The sequence below is a fragment of the Anas acuta genome, chromosome 12 (assembly GCF_963932015.1).
Source record: "Anas acuta chromosome 12, bAnaAcu1.1, whole genome shotgun sequence".
NCBI lineage: Eukaryota > Metazoa > Chordata > Aves > Anseriformes > Anatidae > Anas > Anas acuta.
The window spans coordinates 9,735,265-9,757,700 of NC_088990.1; the positions used below are offsets into that span (position 1 = coordinate 9,735,265).

A 22,436-nucleotide genomic window follows, 5' to 3' on the forward strand; every position below is an offset into this window, starting at 1 on the left:
GATTCGCAGCTACACAGTTAAGAAATGGGAAAGACCACATGGTATTAAGTCCTGCTTCTGCCCATACTCAACCCTGGGTATGAACATTACCTATTAGTTTAAATGGGATTATGCATACACATGAGGTTATACATGTTTGTGAATTACTTTTCATATATAAGAACAAGTTAATGTGCAAGGAAGTCTTTACAGAGTGAAAGAAAACAGTATTCAAAAATGTAATAATTTGTCATATAATTTTCCACAAACCTTCCTTCTTGACATTTACCCAAACTGACATTGGTTTTGCACTAGCTGAAGTCCAACATCGGAACCGTCCAGCAAATTGCCCAGAGTTGGTGTTCACCTCCAGGATGCGACCCCCAGCCAGGGTTCGGTATTCCAAGGTCTTAGCTTCTTCAATTGGAGTACCTCTGAAAAGCCAGCGAACGGTGTTTCTGTAGCTTGACAGCACTGGGCAACCTGAAAATCAACAGTATTTTAGTGTTTTCTAATAAACGCAGGAGCTACATTGAAATATTTTTTGCGTAGGTATGTATGATTGTGTGACTCTATATACAAGACCTCAACAGTCAAAATAAAATCAAAAGCATGCATTAATTACTTGAAGCCCAAACTATGGCCCGAAATCCTGACCACCCTCTGAGGGCTATCAGGTATGTGAGGTGATGTATACTTACCACATTTCTTTGTATTTTTGTTTTCAGTAAGATCTCACAAATTTCACTTCTATATGAATGCAGGGGTGTGTGGGAGAGCAATTATTTAAATGGAGCGAAGATTTCACACCATACCAGCAAACCCAGACTCTTATGAATCACACTTGCTTTCTCCATTGGGCCTTCTCTGTTTTAATGAGCAAAACATATAATTCAAATGACAAAGTATAAAAAAACAGCATACCTATTCTTAATGGATCTCCAGGTACCACACTAACATTTGTACCAATTCCAGATGCCATTAGAACACGCTTCTTTCTGCTTCCCTTTGATAGTGGAGTGTAATTTTCTGTATATCTTTGTTCTGTAAACCAACATACAAGATCTCTCCTTAGCAGGAATTAAATCAAGATGGTAAAAAAAACTTTCTATCAAGATATCCAGCACTTTAGTTATGAAGCACAAGGGTAACAGTGCTTTGGAATTATTTAGGATCACCTTTATTCGTGCAATTTAATTGTTCATCTAATATATATACTTAAGATACAAAAACAGTGAAATGTACAAATTATTTATAATGTTCATGCCAATGTCTAAATTAATAAAATTTGTTGAGTTGTATTTATTAGAAAAAAATAATTGTATTTATTAGCAAAAATTAGCATGTTTATGAACAAAATGAACATGTTTACAAACAAAATTTACAGGATGTATGATCTATTTACTGTTACGAATAATACTATTTATTATGTTGTTACCAGTCATCCACATAAATCTTAATAATTCTCTCAATGGAATTAGGCCAATTCCTTTGTTTCATTTGAAAGAATTGTGACAAAATGCTACAATAAAAAAAAAATCTCTTAAAATCTCATTAGGCATAGTATATAATACAGGCAGAATCATATACCTATCACTATAGTAACTCCTTTTTATCATATGACAGAATAACTGCCAGAAATGTGGGCTATCTGTCAGTAACATGCAGTTCTTGCCATTCAGTCAAAAATTTCTGTTTTAATGAGTGTGCATAATATCCATGATTCTCCTTCCAGAATGGTTTAAATCTTTTGTTATATTCTAACTTCCATGGGTCATTTTACATTGGTTGGATGGATTACTCAAGATTTTTCCTCAAAGTACAATGTCTGCACCAAGCTTCTTGCTTATCTATGTAAATGCTGGGACAAAAAAGTCTCATGTCTTTGGTACATCTTCCTTGGCCAACAGATCCAAACATCCATAACCTGCCAACATATGTGTGCTTAAGAAAGCAAGCTTTGTAGCGTGATTACCCATATATAATTGTGCTGTACTTTGTACACCAAAATATTGAGAGTTAATCTCTAGAGCCGAATGATCCATTTACTGGAGCTATTTGCAAGGCGTGATTGCATTGTACAGCATTACGTGATTAATCTACTTACAATAGAGTCATTTAAATGGAGTTTTTCTTTACATTTTCTATTCTGAGAGTTAGCAATTCATATTCTGATTTTTTTTCTACATCCCTATGTTTTATCAGCCTTTATGATTAGAAACAAAACAACAACAACAAATCCTTTGCTTTCATTTCACTGTACTTCCCTGAAGATTTTCTGAACTCAAGCCTACCCTGTTCCCCTATATAAAAGCACTGGACATAATGTAATATGACAGACATTTGATTTAATTTTCTAATGTGTCTCATGGCTTAAGGGCTTAAATTTGCTCCATAGAAGCAAGAAGATGGAACAATTTTTGAAGAAGTCACAAGGCAGTCCATCTGTACCTAGATGCACTATTACAGGAAATGAGAGATCAGACCAGATCCCAGGGAGTCAGATTAAATAAACACTCCTAGTTCATAATTAAGTGTTAAATATCACCCCACTTCCCTCCACCCAAATAGTTTAATCAGTAAAAATTGATAATAAGAGTGGGTGACTGTTGTTAGCAGTAAGGAATTCTCATTCAGCACTTACCAGTTAAGTGGAGAACAGACGCAGCTTCAGCTTTTCCGAGCGCATTAGTTGCTCTGCAAATATATGTTCCTGCATCTTCATAGGAAACATTCCTCAGAGATAAAGAGCCATTCAAAGGCAGGAAAGAACCAATTTGTTGGAAGTCTTTCTTCTTAAACCACATTACGGTTGGTTGGGGAACACCTTTTAAATACATATAATTAAAAACAATAGGGTAAGATAAATGGTATATTTTTTACTGCTAACTGCTACCATAGAATCCAAGAATCTTTGTTCTTTCACAGACAGTGTAACACTATCACAGCAAAACAAGTAATTTTTCCACTCACAACAAACCTGCTTACTTGGAGCCCTACAAATAATTCAGCATCCCAGAGAGATTAAAGGCTGAGAACTTCAAGGTAAACTCACAGAACAGTTTCAAAAACTGCTACAAAAGCCATGTGCTCATGTATCTCTCTATCAAAATATGTGAGACTGCTAACCCAAGTCAGGGCCAATTAACACAACTATCTGCATCCCAGAATGGGTGAAGAAAGGAATGAATATCAAATTTCTAATTTAAAAATAATATAGCAGAAAAATAAATTGGGACAAAATGTTTCTCTTGAAGGAAAAAAAAACAACAACACATATATTTACCAATTAGAATAGAGAATATGTGGCCAATTTCTACCCCAAAAAACACCTGAAAACTTCATGTAGCAGATGTCATAAATGCAACTTGTAACAATGGAGCGTGAATGAAAAGGAACACAAAGAGCTATTAACAACTGGGCAAGGGGCTCAGCTGTTGAGCACTCTCATTTACCATGTTACAGAAAGCCAAAGGCCTATCCCTTTCCTACTGTCAAGCTTGTACTCTAAGAAATTCATTCTAAATTTTGATCCATGAATGACTTCAGATGTTTATTTTTAATTAGATGATTTTGCCAATTGCACAGTATTACCTCTGTGGAAGGATGTTTTATTTTCCTCAAACATTTGCCTTCCAAAGGATATCTTGCAAGCAGGCAGATCCGCCACCTTATTGTTTGTGCTTCAGTTGAGCTGCTGCAGATGAGGCATTCTTTCAAGGCTCCAAAATCCTGGATAAATTGTGGGGTAAGTCTGACATAACGCGGCACGGTGACGAACCACAGAGGCATGTGAATACACAAGGCACAAGTCAGAGCAGTTGAAGTGCCTTTTGCCTGAGCTCTGTTTTCTTGTCTAAATATATTGATCAGTGCTCCCTGAAGACTACCAAAATGGGTTCTGCTAGAGAAGCTGTCCCAAATGTGGGACGTTTGGAAGTTTCAGCCATATTGAATGCTAATTCAGGCTCCTTGCTTCACAGATCATTGTGCAGTATTACTTTTCAGATGATGTCTTCATGATGTGGAATAGCCTTTAGGAACAACTTTAACATTTCAATCACTGGCTTAGCACTTTCAATGCACACCTCAAGTTTTTCCTTTACTGTAATAGGAACCAGACATATTTTTTGGATCCTGCCATTGCACTGAAGGAAAAAGCTCCACACACCATTTTAGTCTAGAAAGACGGCAGACAAAAACGCCCTCCTGCATAATCACAAATTTAAATTCTATGCAATTTAGCAAACGTTCAGTGCTTTTAAACTCATGACGTTGTGTTTTACTGAGTAAAAATGTATAAAAACAAGATACATATCTTCAGAGCGCACAAGGGTCCAAAAAAACAGGCTGTTTTTCAAGTTTCCAGAAGAAGCTTTATGCCACATCGAAAAATCCTTTTGGAATTAGGAAGAGGTCCTGTTCTAAGGGTCTTTTTTTCATTATACCCCAGCTTTTTGGCTAAAATGTATCATACTCAGACACATTTTTCCTTTACAGTGTATTTTCCATGGCCATTCCAGCATACATACTCGCTACATAGATGGACTGAGGAGGTGCTGTGAGGATGCGGAGTTGTGTTAATCCAAGGCCTGCGGGTTTGCAGCCAGACTACCCTCACTGGCACCAAAGTCCTGCAGGCTGATCAGAGCCAAAAATATGTCAGAAGGAGCATGGTTAAGCTGGGACCAGAGTTAAAAGCTTTAATGTTAAATTCCACAATACACAAAAACAAGAAAATGTTTGGGAAGGTTCAAATTTAACTTTTAACCTGGGCCTCTATCAAAATTCAGCCCAAAATATCATCCCATGATAGTCTTCCCTCTGCCTGCAGCACAGTATTCAAAAATGTGCCACATTCCTGGGATTTCACTTAAGTAAAATGTGTCTTCCAAATTTCAGTTGTATCCTAGCATTTATACCAGAAGAATTGCCATGTCTCTACTCCTCTGCCTCTCCCTCATTCAGGGGGATGTTGAGCCTTTTAAAACCTTGACTGGAGTTCAGTTTGCAGAAGAAATCTGCAGAATAGCTTTGCCTCTCCATTGAGGTTCAAAACTGAGTAGCTGTCACACACCCTTAAGTCAATTTAAGTCACTAGCAAGTGATTCCTCTTCTTTTATTTATTTATTTTTTTCTTCTCTCCAAGAAGCTGTATATATTTCTCTTTGGTAGAAACAAGCAAGCAATACCACACACACATAAGTAAATCAGATCACTGCCAAAGTGAATAATGTGAACACACAAATATAAATTGTAGGTCTAAGGAACGTAAGCGAGGAGAGAGCTCCACATGGCAGTCCAACAGTCGGTCCAGTTGAAATGCACAGTTAATCCAACCAAGTAATCTTTGGGGTGCTGCCACTTACAGAAAAAGAGGCAAAAATGTGCATTTATAATGATCAACTAAAAATATCATGGAAAAAACAACATTATCAAGCACCGTCTGGTTAGCATACACTGTTATTACAAAGCACAGATAATGTTATCTAGGTACCTTTGGAGGACATCCATAAATCTGAGCTGATCGCATTGAAAATAGCAGTGAAAATAGTAATCAGAACACCTCTGTATTGTATTATATCTAAAATTTCTGAGAAGTTAGATCTTATTTAAGTTTTTATGTGAATTAGGTGTTTGACTCCCTCTGAGTTGGCCTCTTCATGGTCACTTCTGAGGACCCTTCAAGTTTTTGCATTTGGCTTTCCCTTTCTATCCCCTTTGTATTACATGGAAAACAATTACTGTCTGAAAGCAAAGCTGGGAGATATTGGATCATCTGCTGAAGAACAACTGGTAAATGCAGTCGAAGTCCTTCTGCATCCCTTTACAGGTAGGTGGTTTTGGGTAGGCTGCCATTAAGCAAACCTTCAGTTTCCTCAACTAAGGAAGAATGGAAAAACACCTTTCAGAGAAGAGTTTGGGGACCTGCTACAGGTTGTGGTATCCTGCTGGAGTATAGCATGCATGGAGGAGAGAGGGCATGGCTCTGCATGCTGCAAGCAGGATGTGGCTGTCTGCTAGATAGCAGGGGCCTCTACCCCTGCCTTTCAGGGAAACCCAAAACTGGAGAGCTCAAATGTTGTATAAAGCTTTCAGAGTTGTGCATCCAGAGAGATGCAGAACAGAATCTGGCCAGAAAAAAAAAAATAAAAAAATTGTGTGGTGCTAACGTATCTGCTGATAGACACCCTATAAATGGATTAAAGAAATAAAACAGACAGGAGAAAAATTTAAAGCCATCCATTCTATTCCAGCTCCTTTGCATTCTTGGGTAAAGCAGCATGTACATTTCAAGCTCTTCTGGACAGCTTCAGTTTATCTGTATGTTTATATTGCCAGCAAAAAAAATCCTTTTCTGCCATAACTCTCATGAAAGACACTGAGTTCTTTTGCATACTATCACTTCTGGAATTCCTATCGGGAGAAACTCTTACTGTTGGAGGATACTCAAAAAAAAACAAACTATTTTTAGCCATTCATTTACCTTTCTAGTAGTCTCTGTTCTTAACAGTGCTTTGCGTAAAACCCTTGTCACAACACACAGCACATAGCACAACCCCACCAGGGAGTCACCTTTATACGTTTCTGTTGAAAAGGCTTCCATCATGCAGATTTTCAACACTTTTTCTTTAGAAATTAGACTACATGCTTATTACCCTGTAATAAATTTTTCTACTGGTATCCAGCACTGCATATTGAGTTAAGTCTCATCCATCCTGTGAGAAAGCAGGCAAAGTATGCAATTCCCACATTCTTCTTGTGACAAGACTGTTCAGAACTGTGACAAGCACCAAGACCTACACGGAAACTGCAGGTACAGTTCAAGCATACTATCAAAATGAATAACAATATAAAACAACAACAACAACAAAACCCACAACTTTCTACCTTTTCCAAGGAGAATCTAAACTAAGCAAAAAGAAGCCATTAGGTGATTTATTTATTTATTTATTTTCTTCAAGGTGACAAAGTGAATGGAGGTGAAATTATCCTTGAATTTAGGGATTTATGGACAACTTCATCCTATGCACAAAGTTTAATCTTAATGCAGATGCTTCACTCTCCTTTACACAAACAGATTCACACAAGGACTTTATACAGACAAAAATAACGTTCACTTTGTCTTCAAGAGCCCAGGATTGTATAGAAAAGACATATTAAATTGGAAACGTGTGTTCAGAATTCTTAACAGAGATGTTTAAAAGCTGATTAGAATGGCTTTTTACTCCTCACTGCTCTATTTTTCCACCCTCTGTTAGTTAGAATTGAAGATGTTTCTTCTGTTGTCATTTGTCCTTACTAGGACAGTTTTAAAACATGTCTTTCCTTTCATCTTAGCGTCCAAGTTTATCAAATCTACATAAGCTTCCTCTATAGAATTATTAGATTACCTTTCTAGATGGGTCAGAAGACACCAAATTGTTCTGGGAATCATCTTCTAGACCTTCTCTTTGGGAAAGAAAAAAAAAAAAAAAGAATCTTCCAGTTTGTAACCCTGGAAGGAAGTCATTACCTATCTACATCCAAAAAAATACTGCTTTCAAGCTGAAGAATTCCTGATTTGATCCCCTGCCAGTACAAGAATGAGAAGAGGTAAGAGATGGCTTGTAGCCACCTTTGTTTCCTTCATACCCCACCTCCACTCAGATGCAGCTGAGGATGAACCCAAAGGTATCGACTCACCCAAACAGCCAAAGGTTCAGAATCCCTGAGTGCAGTTTAGATCCCAGTGATTCAGAGGAGAGATGCATCACTGACTTCAGCTAGTAGCAAACTCAAACAATCATATCCTGTGGCTCCAAGTCAGGAAAGCACTTAAGCATAGGATTAAATCCATCCCTATTAGGGAATGCAATTAAACACATGCTTAAAATTAAGCATGGCTACAACTGTCCTTCATGAACAAAGATGCATTCCTGAGCTGGAGCCTTCTTACAGCTAGAATACCTTAAAAATCAGAATCTTAATCTTGCAATGGATCTAAATCCTCTGATGTTAAAAATTTCGTCTATAGACCTAAGTGGCTATAAAACTTTAAAATTAGTTTAATCTATTTTTCTGACCTCAAGCACAGGTTATTTTCCACTAGCACTGGAACAGCTCTAAAATACTCAATGTTCCATGAAAAAAAAGTCATTTTCCACCATGAGTGGCCCTGGGACAGCAAATGTTATGGAAAAAAACTCTAGCTCCGGATGGGACTGTGAAACACGTGTTTAAAAAAGGAAAAAAAATGGAATCCGCACTATAGGGTGCCCTTAAAATATTCAGTGTTCAAAAACAAATTTCCTCCAACCTTGAAAGCCCTATGAAATATTACACACCATAAAAATCTTGGCCTACTAACTAGTCGCTCTAAAACATTGGATATGTCTTCAGAAAATTTTCCCCCAGCTATGTAGAATCTCATAAAGTATTCTGTATTTCCCATTCAAGAGCAAGGCAGAACTGCGCTGGCACAAATCACATTTTGCTGCACTTCTTTAAAAGTTTACCTAACTTTAGAGGATAACTGCACATGTCATCTTGCAGAGGAAATGATTCTGGGTCAGTAATATACACACCTAATGTCATTTTATTCATTCTGCACTTACTAACACCTACCGTGGATTTAGTGTAACTCACCATACAACTTCTTTAATTTATACATCTTCATATTTTCTTCAGCAGAAATTGCAAACTGCCTTTATTGTCATCTCAATTATTTTTTTGATTGTTCAACTGAGCAATCAACTTCTGGTGAACACTACAAGGGCTAAGCCATGCTGCTACTGAAATTACCTGCATGAATCTTGCCCACTTCACTGGGAATAATAGACTTGGACTGAGAGCTGGAGAGAGACATTTTGGCACCTCGTACAATCCTCCCTCCTGCCTTCTGATACCACCCTGCTCTTTTGCAATCTTTCAGAGTCATAACCTGTGTCTCTCTCTAGCAGCCATGCAACAGCCCCTCTTCCTAGGTGGTAGCAGCATCTGGCAGGATTTAGATATACTTACTGACATCTGGTGACCTCCTTAGAGAGGTTCATGAAGCAAGACCCCTTCTCATCCCACCATTGCTACAGCTCTGTCAGATCCTGTTTAGTTCTCTGGCTGTCAGCTCAAAGAGAGCTTGATCTTTTTTCCAGCCACAGACGTTTAACACTAAGATTTTTCAAAACCAGGCAATAAAGTAAGGCAACAATATTAGGCATCTAAATAAGAAGGTCTGAGTCAAGTGTGAACTCAGAAATCACTACCGGACTAAATACTCTAGTCAATCCCCAAACAAAGCTTTGCCTGGTGTACATCAGGGCAATTCTACAATTCAGCACTATTATCAGAGACAGTTTTGCCCAACTGATTAGTGATTGCATTTTCACTTTACTAGATAGCCATGGCTCTATGACCAAGGACCCAGTCATTTATGGTCATAAAGCAGGCACATTCTAAGGACTTGGAAAATACAAATTTATCAGAAATTAAAGAATTACACAGGCATTGTTATTCTTAATCAGTCCCGAAGTCCATCTAAGCCAGTATTTTGTGTCCAATGATGAACAGCTGGGGATGTGTAGACAAAGAGGACTAAAAACATGTCATTAACTGAATGACACTTCCTCAATGTGAAGGGCATCAGGGATGTGCTTATAAAAAGGGATAGCTGGTACTCAGGTCCTGAAACACATTTGATGTCTGTTTGGATGAGGGCTTGCCTTGGAATGCTTAGTGAGTCCCACCTGGCCCCCAGGACTTTGTCCATTAGTATTTCAGAGCCAAGGTATAGTCTGTAGGCACACCTTTCAGTTTAGTTTGATCCAGAAGGATTCAATTTTTAGGCTCCCAGACTGTTCAAAGACACAAAGCAAAGGGAAGGACTGGAAGACTTACTATAAAGCTTATGTCATATCCAAACTAAAACTAAGGTATATGCACTTATACTAAAAAGGAGCTTTTAGCTTTTTAAGGGGCATTCCTTCCTCATAAAATAAAGCTATACTTATCGCTTTAAAATCTATTGTTGTTTTTAGAAAAATACACAAAGGAAAGAAAAGGAAAGAAAAGGAAAGAAAAGGAAAGAAAAGGAAAGAAAAAAGGGAAAGAAAAGGAAAGAAAAAAAGGTAAAGAAAAGGAAAGAAAAAAGGGAAAGAAAAGGAGATCCAGAATCTGATGTAATAAACTGCTATTCTTCACTGAGATGTCTTCTGAGTGGTTAAGCATAGAAGACAAAAAACAACATCAAAGTTACATTTGGAATACTGTGGGTAAATGAAGGAACAGATGGAAAATCAAATTCTTGATTTATCTGGATTTGTTTCAAGTTCCAATACTGACAGTAAGTAGCTGGTCCATCTTTGTGAAACGTGTGTGCTAAAAGATGACCTTGATTCAACAGGTTCTTTGTTTTCTTTGCCTATTTTTTAATCAATATGCTATTCTTAGAGAGTCAAACTATATTCAGAGGCATTAGCATTTGAATCAAGATGAAGTTTCTACTCTTAAAAGCCTTTATGCCAAGATATTTTAGAGATGCAATATAATGTTTACAGTCTAAACAACCTTAACTCAGTATTTCCTTTCTGTTTTCTCACCAGCAGGTGGCAGACAATGCACATTTTACATATATATAATTTTCCCCTATTATACTTCAACTTAGAACTTTCAAGGTTTCACAATAAATGGAGTCTGACAGTTTTAGTTTATTTTAGTAATAATCACAAGAAGATCTTTTCTGCAAATACAATAAATGTTATCCAAGAGTAATTTGGAGCAATCAGTATTGATATTTATAACATATGTGTTGATTGAAAAGCTCTTGGCCGTAAGAATGGAATATGAATCTGTCCAGAATGTTATGAATATCTTCTAGCATATACTCGGGTGGGAGCTATAAAATGAGCTTATAACAATTAGTGGAAAAAAGTTTTAATATAAATTAAAAAGAGAAAAGAAAATTATACTATTAGCCTCAGCAATTTACTTAAATTTTCTTTGCCTGTTCCTTACGTTCTTGTATTTGTTAGGATACACTTATCTTTAACATTTCTAAATTTTTTTTTTCTGAAAGCAGTTTTTAGGGTGCACAAGATAGAGCCTCGAAAGAACAAAAAGAACCAAATCTGTAACAACAAGAAAAGAAAAAAAAATGCAGTCAGATGACTGTTATGATATTAAACTTCATGTCCTTTCCATTAAAACCAGAGCTGTTCTGCATAACGTGGCCTTAATGAACCCAGAGTCCCTGAGGCAGAACACAATTGGTTCTCCTTCTGGCCTTGAATAATTAAAGGGTTAGCTATTAGCCAGCCTGTAGAGGAAGTTAGAAAGTTGGAAAGTGGACCCTTCCCTATAACATCACTTCCACTCTACCTTTCACAACTGTCTTTGTCAGATTGTTGGGTAGGTTGATCCTACTTGCAGCTGGCATGGTGGTCTCTCCTAAATGAACAATTAACTTACCTTTTTGGCATATACACATGATTTTCATGTGTTTCATAATGGAAAATATGAATAGTTCTTGTATGGCTAGACAAAATGTAGAACTTGATACATATATTTATGTACAGAGAAAGCAATGGTTTGAACAACTGTAAACAAGGATTATAGGTTATTCAGCCTACAGGGGAAAAACAAACAAACAAACAAAATCAGAGCTCAGAAGTCATTGCAGCCAAGAAATTTGAAAGTAATTTAAGAATTCTGTTAGTGGCATGGCACACAGATACCTTCTTCATAAGCTACTACTTCTTTTGCCCAGCTATGCTGTGGGCTAGCAAGAGTCCAACAGCTCTGCTGTATCTGCTTGACATCACAGAAATCTGTGTGAGTCGTCTGTGGTGATGGATACCAAGTAAATGTGTAGCAGAACATGAAGGCACACAGACTTATTTAGTAATATTTTTCTTAGATAGACCAAGAAGTTATCACAAAAAAATACATCCTCTCTGAGTGTTCAGAGGAATGGGCAATGAGGAAAAGACACTCCAGATCTAGTCAAGGTCTCCACAAAACTCAAAGAAGTGCTCTCTCTTGTAATTACTTTATTTTCACAACCTATTCTAAGATCCTCAGCTGACAGCTAGTCACATTCAACTACTGTCATTTTTACATTAGATATTCATTATAAGGATTTACAGGGGACTGTTACTCCAAGAAGAAACCACATTATTTTTATAAATCAACATGTCTGATGAGAAAAGGGCTCTTGCAGACTTGCATTATCTGCTTGTAGGAACAGAACTTTCAGAGTATATATTCACTTTATTTTTATTTTTTTTTATGATTCAAATGTTTGCTCATCTCATAATTCACAGGATATTTCATCAGCATTTACAACAAAGTCCTCATTTCACTACACTGTAAATGGACATATTTTTGGTTCCCACCCTATTAGACAAACATTTAGCAGAGTGTTATTAAGTTCAGTCTACTAAAGTCAGTGGTGTATTACTTTTCATCAAAAAGGAGATCAGAAAAAAACTCTGCTTACATTATTTCATAAGTTTTTCTGCTTCTAGGCTAAGAGAAATTTTAAGACATGTAAACTCTATTTTATTCACAAGCAGTAATACTCATTTCCTTGGCAATGATGGGAAATAAAGCAATTAGATAAATCAATTTTAAGTCAACACTGGTGTCTTACCATAACTAAGATTTGGCTCAGTAATATATACAATTCTAAAGCATTTGGAAATCCACAGTCCCATGTGAAAATATTAATTTATATTTAAATTGCTAACTGCTTACCCATCCTAACAATATTAATATTAACAGTGTGACATTAACTCTCTGCTGAATTTGAGATGTAGGTCAGTTCTGCACAGAGTTGCCAAACTGTAGTTGGAAAATATTACTTCATCAAAGAATTAGCCTTGGTACAACAGCAAATAGCAGAGCCACATGTCCTAATATATGTCAGCCTGGCGCCGCAATTGTAGGCAGAACTATTTGCATATATATTTCTATCAGTATATCAGTATTCTGGTTCAGTATCAACACTCAGATACGTGCTCCCCCAGCAATATAAATGTGAATGGCACATTGATTTCTCTGAAGTCTCTTTGTATTCAATTGCAACGTCTACTGTTATCAGCAAATACTTTCATATATGTTCTTCAATAAGGCACAAAGGACTGACCTTCGCTTATTAAATATTTGACAGAATATCACCACTGTGAGTTAAATCTTGCAAATGAAACTTAAAAGATAATATTGATGAGATTGAAAAAGAAAATATCAACCTTTCCTTTAAAAAGGACAAGAAAATAAAATGAAACAGGGATCTGCTTAATGCATGTAGCTTTTGATTAACCTTAATGCTGCTTGACAGATGTTGTGCTAGACAATATCTATATGCTTTCATGGCTCGGCACTTTTCTTTGTCTTCTGTACTGCAGCTGCAGACTGATGGCTCTAAAAGGTAAGTTTACTTCACTGTCAGGTTTAAAGTTCTATTAAACTATGGCTGGAGATTTCATTTTCAGTTTTAACAACAGTCTAGACATATGGGCATCTCAAATAAGGATAAGGAGAGCTCCCTGATGAGCAAGTCAGCTGGCTATGCTTGCTATTGCAGTAAGATAGTTACTCACTTCACTGGGCTTTAAGTTCTGTAATGGAGCCTCAGACCACTTGATGGAAAGAAAAGTACTTCTAAAAGAAAGCCTGTTGAACACATAGCACATATGTGTAAACTAAAGTGACCAACAGAAAAGACATAGGACTTGTTGAGTGACACACATACTGAAAAAAATGACTAATGATCAATGATCTTGCTGCCTTTGCTGGTAGCTCTTTTCTAGATACAGAGTAAACTTCTTATTTTAATATTACAAGGAATTTCAGTGGAGTTCTTGCTTACCTTTCACTGGACATTCAATCATAATATTTGCTCCAATTCTTGCCATGATTGTACCTCCAACAATAGCAGAGAGATTGCTGGCTTCCAGATTTGTAACATTTAACACAGAGGACAAGATGACAGGAACCTCTTCGAAATGAAAGCAAAAGAATAATCAATATTAAAAGCTTTATCTGACTTGTAAATATAGAGCTTGTGTTTAAATTTGTTATGTTTTAACAGATTTCAGTTTGAAAAGAACCACCCCAAAAATACAGGTGGGATAGACAAAAGCAGACTCAGCTCAAACCTGCTCTGGTTTTAGAGCAAGACCATCTCATTACTACCTATTAAATCGGGCAGAATTTCACACACTGCCAGCAAAAGAAACTATATCAAATGGAGCTGGGGATAGGTGTATGAAAAGAATACATCCCCAGTTCTGTGGATGCTACAATTCCTACCTGCACGCAATAGCAAAGATGTTTCCATATCAAAACCAAAGTCATTAACAACCAGGCATCCATATGTACCCAGTTCCTTTTGAGTAGGACTCTGAATCTGCACTTTTCCAATGGTGTCCAGGATCATGCTGCAGAATATTCAAGAAAAGACAAGGGTTACAGCCCTAGGACAGACACAGCTGAGTCTTCTATCTGCAAGAGTTGAGGATACAGCAACAAAACTTTTTTAGAAACTTACTGTACTAAACCAGTGCATGCAGTACCAGTTTTGCCTCCTCTTTGGTGACAAAGGGGGAGAGCTAAAGGATACATGTATGTAAGAATCTTCAGATATCCTTCTTCTGCAAAGCTGTGTCCTAATTGCTGCCCTTTGAAAGACAGCAAATTTACTACTGCTAACCAGAATCCCTCGGGAATGACAGCATGAAGAAATCAGACTACCACAATTAAAAGTATTAGGCTTGGCAAGAAATTAATTTCTCCAGTGCAAGCTTGTTTTTTTTAGCTTGCTTAGCAAGCTTATTTTTTTTGTTTGTTTGTTTGTTTTTTGTTTGGTTTTTTTTTTTTTTTTGCAGGATTTAGCAAATATATGGACTAATATGACTCCCAAATTACTGTAGTTAGTTTGTTAATTTTAATATCATCATTAAAGCTGAAGTCTTCTACCAAAAACTCACAGGTGTCTTGAACACCTTGCCTGCCATCTCAGGGTAAGATATGTGAGGTGGCATTGCAGTAAAACCTACTTACCTGCCCACATTCTTTTTCAGATGCGGTATTATTACTGTCACTGGTTTTTGAGTACACAAATGTATATACATATATGAATATAAATGCATATATGCATTTGTGCATAAGATAGCTTAACATGGAAAAAAAAAAAAAAAAAAGGTTGGGAAAGAAAACTTAGTAGCCAATGTATCCTAAGGGCAAGAATATCAGTCTGGGCTAAAATAAAGGCAATTTATGAAAGTAGACATTAGGAATAAAACAGATGCTCACAAATAAACAAAACACCATGATGTCCAAAAAAACCCGAAAGTATCACTTGCAACAAATTAGTGGGAAATTATGCACAGTTAACAAAATAAACAACTGGTGGGAGCTACGTGGTTCCATAAACATTTGCACTTTAAAAAATGGTTTGGTTTGGTGTCTTTGCTTTAATTGATAGCCCTGCAGAAGTATATTTTTCTTGGCAGTGTGATTAATCAGTTAAGTATGTTGAGAAATATCCAAAAATGTCTATAATTACAGAATCGTTTTTTTTCATTACTCAAGAGCTAGCTATAATTCTAAGAGGCTCTCCAACAAAGCTAATGTTAGTATTATCAGGTGAGTTTCTAATTTATCAACAATGAGGTATTTGCTCTGTCTTGAGTAAACAACTGAGTATAATACACTTGCTGTACTTGTTCTTCAGGTGTAGTTTTGAAATGAGATAGTATTAGAAGTTTTTCTTTTGCACTGCACTGTCCTTAGCAGAAATTTTTACAAGTTCTAAAGTATTAAAAAATTTAAAAAGCTAAAATAAAAAAAATATTTTTTATTATTATTATTTTTTTATTTTAAGTTATGCAGACACAGATATACCTAAAAATTTACTCCATGTTGAAGGATGGTGAAGACACAACTGATATTTTCCCTCCATAAGATGAGGCATAAGAAATACTGCCTTTCATCTATACCACAGCAGAAGTTTTTAATGTGATCTCACTGTATCTGGTATATGAACAAATCCATCCAATAGTCGTCTTAATTTAATTGAGTATAAATCTGTTCATTTTCTGATGCAGCTGAAATGTTTAAGGCAGATCACAAAAACAGCTACATCCAAAATTAACCTAGTAAAAAAAATAATCAATTCTTGCATGTAATATTGTGGAAATGGACACACACTTGGAAGTTGGTAAAACAAAACAACATGACAGACATTTGAAAGAAAACAAATTAAATAAAAAGATGGAAGGCACAGGATTCATGCTTATCTCATTTTTACAGCAGTATATGTTTTAACACTACACAGCAGGGTGTATTTTAACAGTTTATAGTGACATAATTCATTCAAAGAAGATATTTACTTACTTCTCAGAGGATTTTAATGTCTCCCCATCTTTTGTCCAAGTATATTTCACTTCACTAATACCAGCTGTTTCACACAGTAGATTGACAGCATGAGTATTTTTGGTCAGAAAAACTGTATTTCCAATTCGTACAGTTACTGTTTTGTTAAAGGAAACTCCAGGAATTTCCCTTTGCCTCATAATAACTGGAACCTTCTGGTCCAACATTAATTTATCAACAGCTTTTGTGCTAAAATGTTCAGATTTGTTTGGTGATTTGCCTGTGAATTTTGAGGCAAATTTCTCATCCTGGGCCCCCTTCCATTTTTCAGTGGTTGGTTGTGGAAGCCTAGATAATTCAGCAATTAATTGATAAATGACCTGGGATGCCAAGTCATCATTGACTTCTCCAGTTTCAATGAGCTGACTCATGTTGCTTATTAGTTCTTCAAACTGCACGGTATCCATGCTGTAGGCACCTTGGAGAACTGCTGCCTCCAGTCGTTTATTCTTGAATTCTCGAGAGCTAAATTCTTCTGCTGAATTACTCCCAAAGGTTTCAAGATTTCTCAGAAATGGTTGATCATTTACTTGCCTGTCACCCAGATAGAGCTCATTCTTCTTACTCCACATTTGCCACATTTTGCTCATTTTATGCCATTTGGCACCAAAGCTGTTGGCCTCGTTGTGATCTACATTAGCAGTTTCACTGGCATGTTTTCTAAGGTTTGGTGGTTCTATCAGTCTGTTATCAGTACCAATGAGTTTGAGTACAAATGTTTCGTGCACAGAGCCTGCAATACACCGGTACACACCGATATCAGTTGCTTCAAGACAATGTATTTTCAGTGACCCTGACTTGGTGATGCCAAGTCTTTTAGAGTTTTGTAAATGTTGTCCATCTTTCTCCCATCGGATAAGTGATTTCTGGAATCTTCGTACAGGGCACTTAATTACAACAGATGTTTTTGGAAGTAAGTATGCTCGGCTTCCTATGGTAAAATTGATGCGCTTCTCTTGTCTGGTCTGAATATAGACTCGGTGTATACTGAGAATCTGAGGTCCATGAGCAGAATACTTTTCTGGAAGCTTTGGTTTAATCTCTGAAAGAAAACTAAGTGTTGAAAAGTATCTAATCATTGGCACTCATGCTTACAAAATCTGCTTTTCACAGAATGCTTGACGGAATTTTTCCTGACTTTGTTCAAGTCAGATTGCAAAATGTTGAGCTTTTATCTAAGTCACAAAAATGCAAGAAAATGAACAACATGAAACCATAACATTCCCCTGCTCCAGCCAAGAATTCTATTACTTCTTCCCCAAAACTCCCAACAATGAGAAGATACCAACTATGTATACTTATATGAAGGACATAGATGGTGCACACATACCTAAATGTATACTGAGATATATTATATATTATTTTATATTATATACATAATCCTATTATGGTTATGTTTCCTATTGCTGCCTCAGAAAGGCTAGGCATGAAGGGAATGGAAAAAGTGAATCAAAAATTTGAACACATTATTACTTTCCCTACATTAGAGAACTGTCAAGTGTGGAACGACCTAAATAAAACAAAATCCATCTGAAAAGCAAGGCTCCCCTTGACTGTTATTTAAATTGTTGGCTGGCCTTGCTTGTTGTCTGCCTGACTGAAGCCAAACAGCGACATAGGAGGTGAAAGAAGCAGTCAATGAAGACACAGTACATGTAACAAGCAGAGCCACCCTGTAATCACTGACTGAGGGTAATTTCTTCAGGTTGAAAGATGAGGTGTTCACAGCGCTATGCCAAGAATGAAGAGAGGGAAGTGAGGAAAGAGAAAAGTCAAAACTTGGAGAGGCCGAACACAGTCATCAGATGAATTGACAAAAGCAGACAATACTGCATAAAGCTTCATGCAGACAGGGTACAGAGACACTGGGTATTACAAAGCTCCTCCTGCATCCTACTGCAGACAGCTGGATGTGGAAAGGTTTCCAGGGTGCTGCTTAAATGCTACCACCACAAGCAGGCTTTCCCAGAAGTGGCCGGGTAGGCACACAGGAGGCAACAGCAGAATGACTGCAATGTTTCAGATACCACTGTGTTGACTCACTGCTGGCAAGTACTGTGCCCTGCTTTGATCAGGAGAACTAATCTGACTGAAAAAGCACTAGGTAGGTGAGAAACAAAGCAATCTAGGAGGGGAGCAAGGGCATGCACCCCCTGAGCTCATTCCATGCACAATGAAACTGGCCAGCTGGGAAGAGTCGGGAAACACTCTACACTGGTGCTAGAAAACAATTCAATCGTATTTGGTGACCCAGCCTTTTGGTATTTGACAGAAAAACACTGAGCCTGCAGAATGAGTTGATGAGCCAGAAAATGGACACAAATAAAAATGCTCCTCAATTGCCTGAATTTGAAATCATTACTACTATTCCACTTGGTAGGTACAGAAATAAAATGACAACCACATTGATGGCACACAAACGATATTTGAAAAACTGCATGCTTCTTAATATACATATGCTTCAAATATGCTGTGAAGAAATAGGTGAAAAGCTAAATGTTTCAAGCATTCAATAAGTGTGTACACTATATGAACTACACCCTAGAGTGCATTCTTATGCTTATAAAACAAAATGGTTATTTTCAATGTTTTGGGTAATGAGTTCAGACCAGTGGGGATATCATGGTTTCATAATTACACAGCTTTTATATCAGTTTTTGTTATCCAGATACATGGTTCCCTCAACCATTTCACATGGTACAACAAATAAATTGCTTTAGGCACTTAGTTTACTAAAATTATTAAACTAGTGTCCTGTTTTTAATAAGTTATTGGGCCCCAAATATTTATTTTTAGGGAAATGTTCCAATATTAAATCTTCGATTTCCAAAATCCAACTTACAGACACAGTAAGTGTAACTTTAAACACACAAATTAAAATACTTCAGGCTGTGCTCTGTTTACACTAGTTATTCCAACATGGAATTAAATCCAGTGCACACTTATAAATATGTTAACAAGTCTCATCCATTTCTTCTTTTTTTTTTAAAAAAAAGAAAGAAAGAAAGACCACTAACTCTCATTAGCAGTTCAACACTAAAGGGTGTGTATATTTTTACTGGTGACTGGTGAGCAAGATTAGGAGTGAAACAAAGTTCAGAGCTGTGTATGGCAGGCCATATAAATATATAAAGTCATATAAATATATAAGGCCACATAAGTGTTTCTAGATCCTTAGTATCATCCAGTCTTGCAGCTGCTGAGGTAATGGACTGTTTGGGAGAGTTTTTTCTACGAGGTAAATCTCACTTAATGATTAGATTGTACTGGAGCCATTGGACCTCATTATCACCTGGTACAAATCCATCTGAGTCTATGACCTCTAATGGTCCTGTGCAGCTTTAGCTGGGCGTCAGGTCCTGGTGACCTCAGGGGTAGATGGGTGTTATTTCCTTTTTCTCAGAGTCAGGAATGTTCTGACTTAATAGGTCCAATATTAAGTAGAAAACTGCTTCAATTACTAGTCCCAAGGTAAAAGATGAAGTATAAAAAGCCCCAGCATTGTCACGAGGCAACGAAAATGAAGGAACTCATCTGAGCCGCAGATGAGAACCAAGAACCCCTAAGAGCATGCATGCCATGCACCACACTAAGGTCTGCTTCACTCTTCATTGCTAGCCATCTGCCACCTGAGGGCCATGCTATATCCTGCCTTCTATCCGCTCCCCCTTCTGGGGGGCCTGAACCCACAGCTGCAGGAGGAGGAATGCCTCCTGCATGTTACTGTGCATCCAAAGCCTGCTGCTGCTGCTTCTGCCCTGGCTCCTTCTGCAAAATTCAGATTGAAACTAGAGGTATGGACATGTCTCATGCCTTCCCCTGCCCTCCTGCTCTGTACTTGCCATGCAGACCTGAGCTGCAGGGCCTCCCTTGCTGCAAACAGTTCTGGAGATGAAGGGAGAGAACAGTGGGATCACTTTGGTCACTTTGATCCATATTCATTCAGTTCAGTCACATTCCCTATGCAGCCCAGTGTCCTGCTTTTTTGGCACTGTGGTGGAAGCTGACAATGTAATTTTAATATCAGTCTGTGCTATGCAATTTGCAAACCAGCTATACTGCCATTCAACTATCCACAATTAATTAAATTCAGATAGATATGCAGCTCAAAATATTTTATTAAACCTTATGCCAAGGACATTCCTGAAAGTCCACAGGGCTTTATTTAAGTGGAGTTTTGAACCTCAGGATTTTGGCATGTTAATCTGAAATGCAGGCCAGGAAAAGAAGTTTCATATTATGTATGAATCAGTAATTATTCTATTTCTTATTTTGTTTTGTGAATAATTTTTAAAGCAAAGCCTCAAAATTTATAAAGTAGCTGTTTCTTGATAGCACTATGGATTGGGTCAAAACATGTCTATCTTTGTGATCTGTGATCAAAAGCAGGCCACTAATGAAAGCTTTTGGTTTTCCTCATCCCCATACCTAAAAAGTGATAGTCTCCTTTTTTCCCTTTCTGTTCAGCTCCCTGCTCCCCAAACCTACAAAATGATACTCTCGTTTACAAAGGAAGGGAGAGGCCAAGTTTTGTCTTAATGAAACAGCATTTAGAACTGCTCATTGTAAATTACTGTATGTAATTGAACATACATTATCACGAAATCATAGAATGGTTTGGCTTGGAAGGAACCTTAAAGATCATCTAATTCCAACTCCCCCTGCCATGGGCAGGGACAACTCCCACTAGACCATTATATTGGCAAGGTATTTCCATGGCAGTTACACATATGCAATTTGTACAACTACCATCAGTATCATGACCAGATTGTGCCCAAATTATACAATTCCTATAGACAGCTTTTTCTTAATAGATTTTTATATACAGTAATAAAAATACTGTGATTTTTTATTTAGTTAGTTAGTTATTTTGTTTACTGTCATCAATTCCTATAAAATTCATGAGACTGGGATTCTCATTTCTATAAGGAATGACAGAAATTACACCTACAGTTATCACTGGCACAGAATGTCGGGTTTTGAATTCAACTGTACTAGACTAAATGTCCAGTGTAATACAAACATGCAATGGAAACACAAGCCAGAACTGGATTCTTATCTTTTCTAACATCCTTTGAAATTTATACTCAATTGACGGATGTTTTCACAGTTGAGATACTGTAAAGGATAAAAGAAAAAAATCAACAAATTTAGGTGAGTATGAGTGTGAGAGGTACATAACATTAAAGTGTATTCAGAAACTACTTCTTTAGATCCTGACCTTTATTTGTGACTGGAACAAAATAAATTAAGAGCAAACCTGTTATCACTGGTCTAGTAATTATGACATTCCATTTATGCCAGATTAGTAATGTTATGAAAGTATAGGGAGATGAGTGAATTAACCTGTGTACAGATATTTCTTTATAAATATATCGTTCCAAATCAACAGGAAACTACATAAAGTAACATACTTACTGTTGCAGGCATTCATCTGACAAGACCTTACAAGCAGTGAAGGAGACAGACCACTACACATTGATCCATTTAATGCAACATATTGGCCCTTTGCTGTTCGGTTTTGGCAGGCAACTTTCCTTCTCTGGATTCCAACACCGCAGCTTACTGAGCACTGTGAAAGGAAGGATGCAAACTAAACTTGCTGTCCCATGCCACACATACTAATTTTAAACAGTTAGAGAGAGACAGAGAGAGAGCTCTCTTCTCCATATGAATCCTTGTGTTATCCAGACATTAAACCCTCTGCACTTTTCCAAGCAATAAGATTATAAGATATCTAACTTGTTCCAGCAAGCAACTCGGGAACAATTAAAATAACATGACAGTATTTCTTTATGTCCAACCATGGGGAGAACAGACCAATGTGATCTATTATCTCAGAGAAACAAATCAGCACATTCTAAAGAGTCTGTGTCAAGTCTCTCAGCCCATTCTCCTAGTTCATATTGCACAAGCTTGAATTGCAGCTTCTAAATGCCCTCCTATAAATCTTTTTGAACAGGGAGTGGTAGCATGCTTACATTAAATGGGAAAGGAGAAAACATGATGCAAAGATTTTCTTTTAAGAAGCTGTACTATGAAAT

At 37.1% G+C, this 22,436-nt stretch overlaps 1 protein-coding gene across 8 annotated transcripts in view; it reads right to left on the reverse strand.

The window, feature by feature from the left end:
• The window catches only part of ADAMTSL3 (ADAMTS like 3), a 188,830-nt gene that overhangs the window by 9,594 nt on the left and 156,800 nt on the right, over window positions 1-22,436 (reverse strand). For 7 of the 8 annotated variants that reach the window (XM_068695210.1, XM_068695209.1, XM_068695211.1 and 4 more), the window contains 7 exons: window positions 21,811-21,964; window positions 16,354-17,434; window positions 14,269-14,396; window positions 13,826-13,954; window positions 2,624-2,806; window positions 904-1,023; window positions 250-462 (listed from right to left, as the gene is read on the reverse strand). In XM_068695210.1, coding sequence (XP_068551311.1) covers window positions 250-462; window positions 904-1,023; window positions 2,624-2,806; window positions 13,826-13,954; window positions 14,269-14,396; window positions 16,354-17,434; window positions 21,811-21,964 — 2,008 coding nt within the window. The remainder of the gene's footprint in view (window positions 1-249; window positions 463-903; window positions 1,024-2,623; window positions 2,807-13,825; window positions 13,955-14,268; window positions 14,397-16,353; window positions 17,435-21,810; window positions 21,965-22,436) is intronic. The other variant, XR_011100541.1, reaches the window with a different exon arrangement.